Genomic DNA, 16,153 nt, shown 5'->3' with positions numbered 1-16,153 from the left:
TCAAGCGCTAGAAAGGGGCAGTGGACGTTGCCTGCTGTAGTTACAAAGTTCACACGTTGTTCATTGGTGGCTGTCGCACAGTTCATCTTGTCTCAGGTGAGACGACGTACTGACCCTCTTGTTGACCAATTAAAAGAGCGGGCTGTGCAAATGGCTCTCCAATACGACAGATACTGGGATGGAATAGTCACCAACCCTAGTGCTTGCTTTTAGGGTTAATATTACTGCCACAAAATACAAATATACAATTGTGTTCCTTTCTTTGGGAATTGAGTTACTGCATTCTGCAAGGTATATACATTAGCTGACAACAATGAAAAGAGAATAGATTAGTAAACAAAACCAATGACATCAAAAACATTAGTATATAAAATTATAAATTTAATGTGCTTAACTTAAATCACACATTGCCATGTTTCTGTGTGAATAATATACTACTTGTTCTCAATTAATTTTGTGTGTGCTGTTTGTGTTGGCTGTCTTCTACTTCACCTGCTGTCTCTCACTTTTCTATTTTCACTGCGCACCACATTTCGTCAAGACCATTTTCTTTCTCTGCACCTTTCACCTGTAATTTTGCATCTCTTATGATACTATATTTGTCCAGACTGATCCTGTCCTGGCACAGATCTCTATCCATCCCTTTGGTCCCTTGTTTTTTTCTTAATTGCCTCTTATTTTCACTTCTGTTCCAATGTTACTTTGTTTCCATACTGGCACTTCAACATTTCTTTCACTTACTCAGCCACAGATACATGTCTCCATCTTGCCCTTAGGGTCGTGCTTCTTTTCTAGTGTTTTGTTTGGTCTTTCTATTGACCTTTCTATTTCTTTTCTCCTGATGGCGCACCCCCTCTCACGTCTCACATCTCCTCCACATTCTACCATTCTCATTTAGAATTCCTTTATCTACATGAGATTGCAAGTTACATTCTAATTTTACTCACATAATCCTACTGCTCTCTCTGTTCTTCATCATCTCTTCTTTTCTCATTCATCCTAAATGCTCTTCCTTGGTCTTTGTTTCATGCTTCTTAAGGTATTTCTTCCGTAGAATACCAGATTCAAAATGGAGAAAATCATTGGAGCACTTTCTGTAGGCCAGTATATGAGTTCCCAATTGTAAATCTCTTTGACTTTGCTATATTTTTTACAACAAATCCAGGATACCTGCTGGCCACAATTACAAACTGTGAGAGTTTAATTTGTGTATGGAATCAGAGACTCCGAGAGACTAGGTGGTTCTACAGTCAAATGTTGTTGATGGTTTTCTAGTCATCACTCTGACTTGGGTGCAAACATGATCCCCTTTCTACACTTAAGGATATTTCCATGACGAATGTGGATAATGAAATCCTACTTTGTTACCAAGAAAAGAAGAGCTCATTGTCTAGCTTTAGAAACACAATGAAGATACACTTTGATTTTGCTTTATGACGGCATAGAGGGTATGCTTGATTAGTCTGCATTTCTTAAACAAGTAAAAAAATGTGAGACTCAACAATCCGCACTTCTCTTTCATGTTAAAACACACGTGTCTCTTCTTTTCAATTACGCAGTCCACATGGGGATTACAATCTGACCTTCTTTCTTTAAAGGAGAGGCATTGGTGATGCTTACAATCATTTAACAGCTCAAAGAATTGAAGTGGTTGTGAAAAACATGTGTGTATGTTCTTAAACTTCCCCAAAACAAATGTTCATTTTATTACTTTTTAAGTTCCTACTATGATTTCTTAGTGTATATCTACAACCTACAGGCTGATTACCCTTAGATAAAGGCTTTTAACGCAGGAGATGACAACGCACAGAGGAAGCTCTTTTCTGTTGACCATCAAAGAAAGTTACATGATCTAAAAAAATTCAAAAAAACTCACTACACTATCGTGCGTGTATCCTACCTCTTCACAGTGCAAATACTTATTGCTGGAATGATGCAATATATGCACAATTTATGTGGATCACAAGCTAAACTGAACAAATGCACACAATTATCAGATTATCATGTCCTTTCGACATAGACAGCTAAATAGGCAATACTGTATCTACGTGCATCAACCTTAGTGATTTGAAGTGCAGAAAGGAGCATAAACCTCTGGAGTTTGTCCTCTCTGACATACAGAGTGTGGCTCTGGTGTATGCAAGTGGTGAAAGACATTTAACAGAGTGCCACTGAGGCTGCACTCGAGAAGATGTATTTTTCTGTTCTCTGTATCTTCAACTACGAATTTCGAGAAGTGAAACATTTCAATATCCAGCTCTAAACATAGCACAATACTGCACGCATTGTCAAGGGTTGTGTATGGTTTCCTATAAATTAAACCCATGTTTCAGGGTGGGCTAAGATCTACCAGTATTTACTTCTATTTCCCCTAACCTTAGATAGAAGTCATATCAAATTGAGCCCTGTTGTCAAGGATTGTGTATGGTTTCCTATAAATTAAACCCATGTTTCAGGGTGGGCTAAGATCTACCAGTATTTACTTCTATTTCCCCTAACCTTAGATAGAAGTCATATCAAATTGAGCCCTGTTGTTGGGAATATGTGAGTGTCCATATTACACAATGTCACACAATGGAACTTCTTTACTTACATCAAGTATCTTCTGTTTGTCAAAGGCTGCAAACATGCGTCGATTTGCAGTTATTATGTTTAGTTGAAAATTATATATCATTTAATACTAACGGCTGACTTACATTGCAGGGCCCAATTTTCTTGGTGCTTGAATAATTGCTATACGTATTCCTTCCCAGAGCATCTGATCTGCCTCAATTATGCCTTATGCTTAGAATGTATACATGCACTCAACAACCCTAGGAATTAGAAGAGGCTTCAGGCGTCACTAACGTATCTAATAAACACAAAGAACATTATGGTGATACAAGCCAAGATGAGCAGTGCTCTTCGACACAAGCAACTAAATGCAAACATACAAAGAGAACATGTGTGATGAGAACAGTACTGTGTTAACTAGATCTTTTCAAGAATATGAACACAATTGCTAAAACATACAGAAAGAATGACCCTCTCTGCAATCAAATGGCAGATGTTTTACATTTGATGCATTGCTCATGTCATGAACTGCTAAAAAGGACAATCTGTTCCTGCATTCAATTAGCTTGCTGTTTCCACATTGCTCCAAAGTGACATCATTGTTTACATGCTAGATACACCCTCTTCTAGCCTCAGCATTTGGAGAAAGACTGTAGAAGTCAAAGGAGAGTGTTAAAAATTGGACTCGGACATCAGCTCTCCCCCGTTTGTGATGGTGTGCTCGCTGAGCTCCTCCTGTATAGTTGGCATTACATGCTTGACTGTTAGTGGGGCATCGGTCTTGAAAAAGGAGTCAAGTTTTATCGGGTTGTGCATCTTGAGAGACTTTTGGAACGTTTCTGATGTGAAGTAATAGACAAAAGGGTCAAAACAGCAGTTCAGAGTAGCAATGCACAGGGTAATAGGGTATAGGGTCCTAGCGAATCGCTCCACTGAACAATTAGCAATAGCCTGAGAGCGAACAAGCGCGTACAGGAACAATATGGAGTTGTATGGCACAAAACACACAATAAATATGGCAACATGCACAATGATCATTTTTAGCACTTTTTCCTTGTTGGTTCCAATCTGGGAGAGTGTGGCAGGTTTCCGCAGAGTTCGCAGAACCAGCGAAGAACAAGTTAGGTTCAATAGTAGAGGAATCAGAAAGCCAACTACCTCAATAAACATAGTGATCTTAGATAAGTATGCCTTCCAAATGGTCTTGGAAAAGCCTTCAAAACAGGTTGTGCTTGTATTGGAAACGTTTGTTGTGGAGAACAAGGAAGCTGAAATGCCACCACTCAGCACCAGCACCCAAACGCCAGCACAGACAATGGCAGAATTCTTTCGGGTCCTGATGGTGCGGGATCTGAAGGGATAGACAATCGCCAGGAAGCGATCTACGCTGATGCACGTGAGGAAGAGCATGCTGCCATAGATGTTCGTCAAGAAGGCTGTGCCTGAAAACTTGCAAAGGCCATCTCCAAAGGGCCAATGTCTGTTGAAGTTGTAGAAAATTTTAAAGGGTAGTGTGAAAACAAAAAGCAAATCCGATATGGCAAGATTGGTCATGAAAATTGCAGTTTCATTCCGCATTTTCATCCGACGGCAGAAGACGAACAGAGAGGCACAGTTTGTGATCAGACCCAGAACGAAGACCACACTGTACACAGCCCCATAGAGGTTGTACTTGAAGGAATCATCAATGACGCAGGATTCGTTGTTGCTGTGGTTTCCCATTCCACGTCTGTGCTATAGGAGTGGGGTAGAGCATTTAAGCTGGCGATCCAAAGTATCCAAAAGAGAACAGCTTGAGAGTGCTGGCTTTTACAAGGAACATGTTCCAGTGAGGTAATGTGAAGCACCATTGCCAATTCTCCAGCTCTCCATAACAGATGCCTTTATCCTAAGAGGAGGAAAATAAACAGTCAGCTTGGCTAATAATTGTCCTCAGTACATCAGCAAGTCCCACCCAGGGCCAATAGAATTATGCAATTGCGTTGCCGCTGCATGTTTTGCATTATTATGAATTTGGTACATTCGCCACATAATCCATCATATACTGCATAATCAGCCGATTTTAACAAAAACATTGGTTTTAGCTCAAATGTTATAAAAAAGTTACTAAAAACACATCATCATTTGTTGCCACACAGTGGAAAGCCCTATGCAAAGGTTGTCTGGTCACCTTTTTATGGCTTAATCCTATATTTGGGTGTTAAACTGATACTAATTAAACACAATCCATCCATTTGATTTGTCTTTTCATGCCACATAACTAGGCAACCCTAATGCATGATTTAGCACTCTGCTGCCACATAATTCCATTGACTTTAATCACACTTAATTTCTTGCACACTTCCCGTGCTTGCTCGTTTGGATGCAGCAGGATATCAGACTTGGCAACTCAATTAGGGCACATTTAGTTCTGAAGATAACATTGTTGGCATAAGTAGATTGCACTATTGCAAATTGACACCAACAATATTGTGGCATACTAATATCAAAGACAGAATTTCAAGGTACACTATATTGAAAGGTATTGCCTATAGGCAAGCAGGGCCGGACTGATACCGGGCGTTTTGGAAAGCTGCCAAGTTGGGGGCTGATTTCAATGCAGTGGGAGCTGATTTTGTTGATGGACGCAGGTCCTCATCAACGAAATCAGTCCGGCCCTGTAGAGAAGTATAGCTTTACTATTCCTAACTGCATATTTACATATCTTGAAGATATACGTACCACATAGGTATATATATATCTATTCACTGAAAAAACCATAGGTTTCACACCATTTATAGTTAGGTGGAAATTTTACTCGCATAAAACCATTGAAATTCCCACGTTATAGTTAGTTGGACTCACTATAACCTGCGCGTGCAATGCACTGCTGAAGTTTTATGCGAGTAAAATTTCCACCTAACTATAACTGGTGTAAAACCTATGGTTTTTTCAGTGAATTTAGTAGGTTTTTTAAATGCAAATTCCTAACTATAACTGGTGTGAAACCTATGGTTTTTTCAGTGAATATATATATATATATATATATATATATATATATATATATATATATATATATATATATATATATATATATATATATATATACAACACGAACAGATGGCGTGCTTCTGCCGCTTGCACGGCGGGCGCTCGACAGGATCGCCGATCCTTCAAATAAGTTTAGAAAACTGGTATGGTCCTATATGTAGAAACCAGAGTCGAGGCCCAAATTGAGTTTTAAGTGCTCAAGGTTTAATTGGCAAAAATAAACAGCCCCAACGCGTTTCGAGGTAAGCCTACCTCTACCCCATGACCAAGAGGTAGGCTTACCTCGAAACGCGTTGGGGCTGTTTATTTTTGCCAATTAAACCTTGAGCACTTAAAACTCAATTTGGGCCTCGACTCTGGTTTCTACATATAGGACCATACCAGTTTTCTAAACATATATATATATATATATATATATATATATATATATATATATATATATATATATATATATATATATATATATATATATATATATATATATATATATATATATATATATATATATATATATATATATATATATATATATATATATTCACTAAAAAAACCATAGGTTTCACATCAGTTATAGTTAGCTGGAAATTTTACTGTCATAAAACCATTGAGATTCCACGTTATAGTTAGTTGGACTCACTATAACTTGCGCGTGTAATGCACTGCTGATGACGTCACATATTACATCACTCATGACATGGTCAGTGACATCACTCATGACATCACAGATGACACCATCCAGTGAATGTGTGTCTTTCTGAAAAATAATTTTTTTTATATATGTATTTGTAAAGGACGATGGAAGAATAAATGGTTAAATAAGTGTGTAAATGGATGTTTTTTTAAAAAAGAATTCATTGGTTAACTGCCTTATTAAGTGTATTTTAGTGAATACATATATTAGCAAGTAACTTTTAAATATTGTAATATATGTATCAGGGTTTCACTTTGTGTATAAGTGGCTGCATGGGTTGGTGACTGACTCACTGTTTGTATGTGTTTTGAAGACAGCATATGTGTCGGAATGTATGGGTGGATGAGTGTGTATATGTATGTGTTAGTAAGTGAATGACTGTCTCACTAGTGTCTTTATCAGTAACTACATATGTTTTAATCTAGTATATGTGAGTATTGATGTATATAAGTGAGTATAAGTGAGAGTGAGAGATTGAAAGAGTTCTTGTTTTAATAAGTATGTGTTTCTATAAGTGATTGTTTAAGAGAGTAAGTATGTGTAAGTTTCCTTAGAAGTAAGGTTGTAGTGTGTGTATACTTGTATATGCAAATAAATGAATGTTTATTAGTTTATTTGCATATGTGAGTATATGTGTGAGTAACTTTTTGATGACTGTCGGTGTGTAACAGGATGAATAGGTGTATCACTACATATGATGAGTGAGTATATGTATGAGTGACTATATGGAACTGTTGATGAATGTGTAAATGTGTATATAGATGGTGGAATTATTGAATTGGTTGTTGTAACTGGTATGGGTATCTCCAAATTTATATTTTTCAATATGTTTTTCATGGGTTACATTACAGTGAAAGGAGGTCTGTCACTCTGTCACAAGGATGATGTCATCAGTGATGTCATGAGTGATGTCACTGACCATGCCATGAGTGATGTAATATGTGACATCATCAGCAGTGCATTACACGCGCAAGTTATAGTGAGTCCAACTAACTATAACGTGGAATTTCAATGGTTTTATGACAGTAAAATTTCCAGCTAACTATAACTGATGTGAAACCTATGGTTTTTTTAGTGAATTTAATAGGTTTTTTAAATGCTAATTCCTAACTATAACTGGTGTGAAACCTATGGTTTTTTCAGTGAATTTCATAGGTTTTTTAAATGCTAATTCCTAACTATAACTGGTGTGAAACCTATGGTTTTTTCAGTGAATTTTATAGGTTTTTTAATACTAATTCCTAACTATAAATCTCACTTTATAAGTAAGACTGTTAGCGCTCTAGTTGTTTAGAACACTCTGATACATTCTGTCATTGGGCTACAGTTTGGCTTCATCTGGCTGATATTTGGGATATATTTTTTTTGTCTCTGGTGGCCATCTTTGGGCTACATTGGGCTGCATTGGGCAACATCTGGGCTACATTTTGGCTCTAACATATATTAAGCCCAAAGTAGCACAATAAATTCCCACTTTATAGTTAGTTGGACTCACTATAACTTGCGCACCCGCAATCCACTGCTGATGATGTCACATATTACATCATTCATGACATGGTCAGTGACATCGCTGATGACATCACTGATGACATCTCAAATGACATCACTGATGACATCACTGATGACATCATCCAGTGAATGTGTGTTTCTGTAAAGTTAAAATATGTTTTACATATTGAAGAATGAGTGTATGTATGAGTGTGTGGATGAAGGATTTAGTAGGTGCGTGACTGACTGTATGAGTGAATGAATAAATGTGTCTTACTGAATGCATAGGTTAGTGACTAAACTGTCTGAATGTGTACATCATTATGTCTGTTGTTGTGTAAGCTGCTGCATGTGTTGGTTAGTAGCTGTATGAGTGGCTATATGGGTTATTGATTGGTTGCCCAAGTATTTGTATATGAGGGTGAGTGTGTGTGGGGGTGGCTGGGAGGTGTGTGACTCTGTGCATAGATGTGTGAGCCGTTGATTCACTTGGTGTATGGGTTCAAGAGTGCCTGTGGAAACAGCTGTATGGGCGGTTGACTGTGTGCATGGGTGTGTTGGTGAGTGAATGGATATCTCAGTGCTACATCTCCAAGTAAGTACATATGTAAAACACAGTGCATGTGAGAGTTGGCATATATTAATGACTATACATGAGAGCCTGTGATTGCATAAGTGACTTTATAGATCAATGTGTACTTGTATCAGTGATTGTAAAAGAGAGAAAGTATGTGTTAGTATATGTTTGAATAAGTAAGGTTAGGTGTGTATAACTGTATAGATGAGGAAATGGGAGTGTGATTGATTCTTTGCATGACTGACTAGGTGTGTGAGTAACTCCATGGATGATAGTCAGTGTGTCAGTGTCTGTATAGGTGTATGAGTGCATATGATAGTGTTGTATTGATGAGTGACTGTATGTATGAGTGATTGTATGGGTGAATGAGTGGATGTGTGTGTACACTTAGGAATCAGTGAGTGCGTATGTAGTAACTGGTATTGATGTGTCAATGGTTTCTGGAATGGTAGTCTGTATTTAACATCGGATATATCAAAAGTTACATTAGAGTGTGAGGAGGTGCATCGTATTATCACATGAATGATGTAATCAGTGATGTCATTAGTGATGTCATTTCAGATGTCATCAGTGATGTCATCAGTGATGTCACTGACCATGTCATGAATGATGTAATATGTGACATCATCAGGAGTGGATTGCGGGCGCGCAAGTTATAGTGAGTCCAACTAACTATAACGTGGGACTTTCAATGGTTTTGTATGAGTAAAATGTCCAGCTAACTATAACTAGTGTTAAACCTATGTTTTTTTCAGTGAATTTCAAAGGTTTTTTAAATGCTAATTCCTAACTATAACGAGTGTTAAACCTATGTTTTTTCAGGGAATTTCAAAGGTTTTTAAATGCTAATTCCTAACTATAACAAGTGTTAAACCTATTGTTTTTTCAGTGAATTTCAAAGGTTTTTTAAAAGCTAATTCTTTTGTATATCGAGTTTGTAACCTTCGATTTTTAAACTGATTTTTTTTATTACCTGTTTTTTATAACTATTATTATTATTTTTTTTTCACAAGAATAATCTTTTCAATGTATTTCTCATTTTTTTTAATCATATTGTCTTGGGGCGCTCAGGGTGCGCGCACCGGTAAGCTCACCGGAGAGCGCAGCGTGAGCGCCATGTCTTCGTGCGGAAAAAAAGTATGTTTTTAACTAAATAATAATGAAAGACATTCAGTAGCATACTTATAAAAGTAGTATTTTTGATTGTAAATACCCGTATTATAACTATAAATGTATTTCCGTAATGTTAGCAAAACGTCATTTAAACGCGCTGCGTCAGCGCCTGCGTAAGCGCACCAGGAAGCGCTTACGTACGTGCCGCGTAAGCGCCCCCGGAAGCGCCTACATTCGTGCCGCGTAAGCGCCCCCGGAAGCGCTCCGGTGCCCGCAGCGTAAGCGCGTCAAGTCATGTGACCTTAACATAACTCTTTTTATTGGTTGTTAACAGTTTTTTTTACAACTAATGAAAACCCCACCCATTTCCTTCACTTCTTCTTTCACTTTGAAGACAGCAAGACCTGTTTTTGTCTGTCCTACCATTTTGTGTAAAGAATGGCTGCCAGAGCACCCAGCAGCAGCGAGGAGTCAGATGGATTCATTGATGAAGAGCCTCCTCAGCCCAAGGTCAAGGAGCATTTTATTTGGAAGTTTTTTTCAATAACTGAAGGATTAAAAAAGGTGAATGCTCCCAAAGTTGAATGCAAAATCTGTCAAACTGTGCTTTCCCGAGGAGACCCTAGAAGGAAGTACAGTTTTGGCACTCAACAATGATTCGCCACGTCCAACGCAGGCACCCCCAGAACTATGCCCGGGAGAGTGTCCGAGACCTGACATGTAATCCCTTAAGGGATGGTGCCTTTACATCTACAGGAGGACCCACAACATCAGGGAGAGGACGTGCAGCGGAATTGGAGATAATTCCAAACATTCAACCTGTTTTTAGTGACATTACTATAAAGTGCAAACAATGCGATGAAAGGCTTTGCTAGGGTGAGCAGAGCATCAAGCTCATTGCACGCAAGAGGCAAGAACACCGCTGCCTTCCCCAGCCCTAATTTTCCCCCTTTTTTTGCTCCTGTTGAGCAGTTTTGCATTCCTTGTTTTTGTTTTTGTTCATAAAAAAACATAAAAAAAGAAGAAAAAAAACCAGTTCTTTTTAGAACTACCTCAAATTTTCAAAAAAGAGCTGTATTATCTATTTTCTTTCTCTGTTTTACCCTGAGGTGCGCTCAGGGTGCGCGTACCGGAGAGCGCACCTGGGAACGTACCCAGCGCTTACCCCGTGAAAATTTCCCCAAAAAAACAAAACGTTTTTTTGCCCTTCAGGGTCCTTCTAGGCCCCCCTCAAAAAACCTAAGGGGTCAGGGGATGTCTATCCTGCCCCCTTTTAATCATTTCCCACTTTTTATTTTCACCTCAGGTGTCTCGATTTTACCGAGACACAAGATGGCGGACTCTCCGGACTATTTAAAATGTTGACAGACATCCGACCACTCAGCTTTCCACTTGCGCACTCCCGCACTCCCGTAGCGCGCCAAGTGCGCTCCCAGGTACGCTCCCAGGTACGCGTACCAGTGAGCGCTTGGAGCGCGCCTATAGATATATATGTGTTTTTGAAGTTAATTTTCATAAAAACCACTTGAGCAATTTTCACCAAACATAGCAAAGGCACATCTGCGTACCAGTGCCTACTTTTCTACCAAGTTTGGTGTAATTCCATTCAGCAATTCGGGCTGTAGACTTGTCAGACCGTCCTATGAAAATTAACATGGGGAAAACATGTTTTGGGACCCCCCTTTTTTCTCAGCCACCACTTCACGAATCCACCTGAAACTTTCAGGGAAGGAGCGGAGCGGAGCTGGCCAAAATTTTGGAAAATTACGCGCAAATTCCTCAACCGGCGCCAAAGATATTCCCAATAGAATGTTGTGGATTTCCTATGGTAGCTAGGTCCTAACTATAACTACCTACTGGCGACCGCCAGTAGGTAATATATATATATATATATATATATATATATATATATATATATATATATATATATATATATATATATATTACCTACTGGCGGTCGCCAGTAGGTATATATAGTTAGGATTTTTTTCAATGTTAAATCTCAAAATTCTATTTGGAATAACTTTGGCGCCGGTCGACGAATCTGCCTGAAAATTTCCTCAAAATGGCCTCGCGGCGCTCCGCTCCTTCCCCGAAAGTTTGGGGGGGATTCGTCAAGCGGGGGCCAAGATAAAAGGGGGTCCCAAAACGCGTTTTCCCCATGTTAATTTCCATAGGGCGGTCGATTTCACTTTTAGCCCGAACGGCTGAATGGATTTCCACCAAACTTAGCAAAATTGTAGGGACTGGTAGCCCGATGTGCCTTTGCTATGTCTCAAGATATGTGCTCCACTGGATTTTGAGTAATTTAGGTTCAAAAAAATATATATATCTATAGCAGCGCACCGGTACGCGCACCGGTGCGTGTACCGTGCGGCCACGCGACTTGCGTGAGGAAAGGAAAGGCTCTCGGGTGTCTGTAAACATTCGAAACAGTCCGGAGCGGCCGCCATCTTGTGTCTCGGTAAAATCGAGACACAAGAGGTGCCAAAAACAAAGGGGGAAATGACCATAAGGGGGCAGGGTAGAAACCCCCCTGACCCCCTAGGTTTGTTGTGGGGGCTAAAAAAAGGGCCCCGCGGGGCAAAATATATATATTCTTTTTTCGATTTTCACGGGGGGAGCGCCCGGGGGGAGCGCCCGGGGCGCTCACCGGTACGCGCACCGGGAGCGCACCAGAGTGAAATATAAAAAAAAAAAGAGTATACTTTTTTAAAACAAAAATATTATCTTAATATACAATATAGGATTCATTTTTAGGAAAACATACCTTTCTAAGCTATAGATATTTGCGAAAAAATAACCTTAGAAAATCAGTAAAAAACAGAAGAAGCCCTATAAAAAGATACGAATTAGCAGTTAAAATAAACCTATGAAATTCACAGGAAAAACCATAGGTTGCACACCAGTTAAAGTTAGGAATTAGCATTTAAAAAACCTATGAAATTCACTGAAAAAACCATAGGATTCATACCAGTTATAGTTAGAAATTAGCATTTAAAAAACCTTTGAAATTCACTGAAAAAACCATAGGTTTCATACCAGTTATAGTTAGGAATTAGCATTTAAAAAACCTAAGAAATTCACTGAAAAAACCATAGGTTTCACACCAGTTATAGTTAGGAAATAACATTTAAAAAACCTATTAAATTTACTGAAAAAACCATAGGTTTGACACCAGTTATAGTTAGCTGGAAAATATACTGACATAAAACCATTGAAATTCCCACGTTATAGTTAGTTGGACTCACTATAACGTGCGCGTGTAATGCACTGCTGATGACGTCACATATTGCATCACTCATGACATGGTCAGCGACACCACTCATGACATCACTGATGACACCATCCAGTGAATGTATGTCTTTCTTTAAAATTAATTTTGTTTTATATGACCCCCTAGGTTTGTTGTGGGGGCTAAAAAAGGGCCCCGCGGGGCAAAAAAAAATATGTTTTTTGGCGTTTTTCGCGGGGGGAGTGCACAGTACGCACACCGGGAGCGCACAAAAGTCAAAAATGAAAAAAAAAACTATATTTAAACAAAAATATTATCATAATATACAATATAGGGATTTTTTTTGAATAGGGATTTCTGAAAATTCTATGTTGAATAACTTTGGCATTTTTCAGGAAAATGGCACATTTGGTTTCTGAGCATCCCCTGAAAGTTTGGGGGGGTTTCGTCAAGCGGGGGCCGAGAAAAAAGGGGGGTCCCAAAACGTGTTTTTAACATTGAGTTTTCCATAGGGCGGTTGGACTCACTTTTAGCTCGAACGGCTGAATGGATTTCTATGAAACTTGGCAAAATTGTAGAGACTGTTTGCCCAATGTGCCTTTGCTAGGTCTCAAGATATGTGCTCCAGTGGATTTTGAGAAATTAACGTTCAAAAAAATATATATATCTGTGACAGCGTCCCAGTTAGCGCCCTGGTTCGCGTACCAGACGCGTAACGGAACTTCGCGAGGAGAAGCGGATTGGCTCTCCGGTGACTGTCAACATTCTAAACAGTCCGGAGCGGCCGCCATCTTGTCTCTCGGTGGGATCGAGAGACAAGAGGTGGAAATAAACGAAGGGGGAAATGAATGAAAGGGGGCAAGGTAGACCCCAACTGACCCCCTAGGATTGATGTGGGGGCTATTAAAGGGCCCCGCTGGGCAAAAAAATAATATAATTTTTATTTCGATTTTTCGCGGTGGAAGCGCTACCCGGTACGCGAACCAGGTAGCTCACCGGTAGCGTAACGGGAGTCCGCCATCTTGTGTTTTGGACGAATTTAGTCACAAGATGGAGGATAAACAATGTTGGGAATGGGTATAAGGGGGCACGGGAGACATATCCTGACCCCCTAGGTTTTCTGAGGGTGGCTGAGGAGGCCCATATATGCGGAAAAAAACTTTTTTTTTTCAAATTTTGTCACGCTTAGCGCCCGGTCCGCGCACCGGGTAGCGTTCCGGAAAGCGTAACAAGGGGAAAACCAAGGGAAATAGTAAAATAATATTTTAGAGTGCTTTGAGGTAGGGTAGCTCTGAATAGAGCTGTTGTGTTGTGTGGGTGATGTAAGTACCAACATGTAGGTACCAATGAAGATTCTAAAATTCAATGTACACTGTCTCCTCTGTAGATATTTTGTATGTTCTAATATGGGTTATTTAAATGTAAATGTGTGGAAAAGCACTTCATGCTTTAAAGCAATTGTATTTTTGAACTGATTTTTCTTTCTTCTTAGTCCTCCTCTTTGGGTTTTTTTCCCCACACTCTTCTTCAGCATGATAGTTGATAAATTCGTTCCCTCAAAAAATGTATATACATAAAAAAATTATATTAAATACATATAAAATATATTTTTCCTTTAAAAGAAGAATACATTTTACAGCTTTTGATATTTGCTATCAAAAAACTATTGAAATTCACTGAAAAAACCATAGGTTATAGACCATATATAGTTAGGAATTAGCATTTACAAAACCTTGAAAATTCACTGAAAAAACCATAGGTTATAGACCATATATAGTTAGGAATTAGCATTTACAAAACCTTATTTTACTCACACAAAACCATTGAAATTCGCATATATAGTTAGTTGCACTAACTATATATCGCGCACCCGCAATCCACTGCTGATCATGTCACATATTACATTATTCATGACATGGTCAGTGACATCACTGATGACATCACTGATGACATCTCAAATGACATCACTGATGACATCACTGATGACATCTCAAATGACATCACTGATGACATCTCAAATGACATCACTGATGACATCTCAAATGACATCACTGATGACATCTCAAATGACATCACTGATGACATCTCAAATGACATCACTGATGACATCATTGATGACATCTCATTTGACATTACTGATCACATCACTGATGACATCATTCATGTGATTATACGATGAACCTCTTCAGACTCTAATATAACCTTAGATACACTCAGTGTAAACAGACACTCACAGACACTCACAGACTGTCACTCATCCATGGAGTTACTCACACACCTAGTCAGTCATGCAAAGAATCAATCACACCTCCATTTCCTCAACTATACAGTTATACACACCTTACTTATTCAAACATATACTAACACATTTACTCTCTTATACACTCCCTGATACAAGTTCACAATGATCCATACAGCCACTCACACATTCACTGGCTCTTATGCACAGTTATTTATATATGTCTACTCTCACATGTACTGTGTTTTACATATGTACTTACTTTGACATGTAGCACTGAGATATCCATTCACTCACCAATACACTCATGCACACAGTCAACCGCCCATACAGCTGTTTCCACATGCACTTTTGAACCCATACATCTAGTGAATCAACTGCTCACACATCTATGCACAGAGTCATACACCTCCCAGCCACCCACACACACACTCAGTCTCCAATACAAATACTTGGGCAACCAATCAATAACCCATATAGTTACTCATATAGCTACTGATCAACACATGCAGCAGTTTACAGAACAACAGACATAATGATGCACAAATTAAGACAGTTTAGTCACTAACCCATGCACTCAGTGAGACACATTTAATCACTCACTCATACAGTCAGTCATGCACCTACTAAATCCTTCATCCAGACACTTATACATCCACTCATTCTTCAATATGTAAGACATATTTTAACTTTACAGAAACATACAGTCACTGGATGTTGTCATCAGTGATGTCATCAGTGATGTCATTTGAGATGTCATCAGTGATGTCATCAGTGATGTCACTGACCATGTCATGAATGATGTAATATGTGACATGATCAGCAGTGGATTGCGGGTGCGCGATATATAGTTAGTGCAACTAACTATATATGCGAATTTCAATGGTTTTGTGTGAGTAAAATAAGGTTTTGTAAATGCTAATTCCTAACTATATATGGTCTATAACCTATGGTTTTTTCAGTGAATATATATATATATATATATATATATATATATATATATATATATATATATATATATATAAATATCCAAGACCATTTCCTCCATTACACCGGCACCCAGAACTGGGATGCAAAGCCAGGGATAGAGGTCACCCTGTAAATTATATGATTCTCACCAAGCACAGCAGCCGCTGTGCGAATGCACTTCCAGTCCAGCCTTATCGTAAATATCAATCCAAAAAGCGCGTGTGCTCAAGATGAAATTTTATTAGTTTCGGTTCCAGC

The 16,153-nt window shown here is 38.8% G+C and overlaps 1 protein-coding gene across 1 annotated transcript in view; it reads right to left on the bottom strand.

Moving 5' to 3' along the window:
• Nucleotides 1-360: 360 nt before the first annotated feature.
• LPAR4 (lysophosphatidic acid receptor 4) overlaps nt 361-16,153 on the bottom strand; it is a 123,151-nt gene continuing 107,358 nt past the window's right edge. Inside the window, exon 2 of the mRNA XM_086918747.1 lies at nt 361-4,441. Within this exon, the coding sequence (XP_086774873.1) occupies nt 3,226-4,275 (1,050 nt within the window). The 5' untranslated portion in view covers nt 4,276-4,441 and the 3' untranslated portion in view covers nt 361-3,225. The remainder of the gene's footprint in view (nt 4,442-16,153) is intronic.

Source organism: Lissotriton vulgaris, chromosome 4_1, assembly GCF_964263255.1.
Source record: "Lissotriton vulgaris chromosome 4_1, aLisVul1.2, whole genome shotgun sequence".
Taxonomy (NCBI): domain Eukaryota; kingdom Metazoa; phylum Chordata; class Amphibia; order Caudata; family Salamandridae; genus Lissotriton; species Lissotriton vulgaris.
The sequence above is the reverse complement of the archived record's forward strand: the minus strand, read 5'-3'. Positions and strand labels throughout refer to the sequence as shown.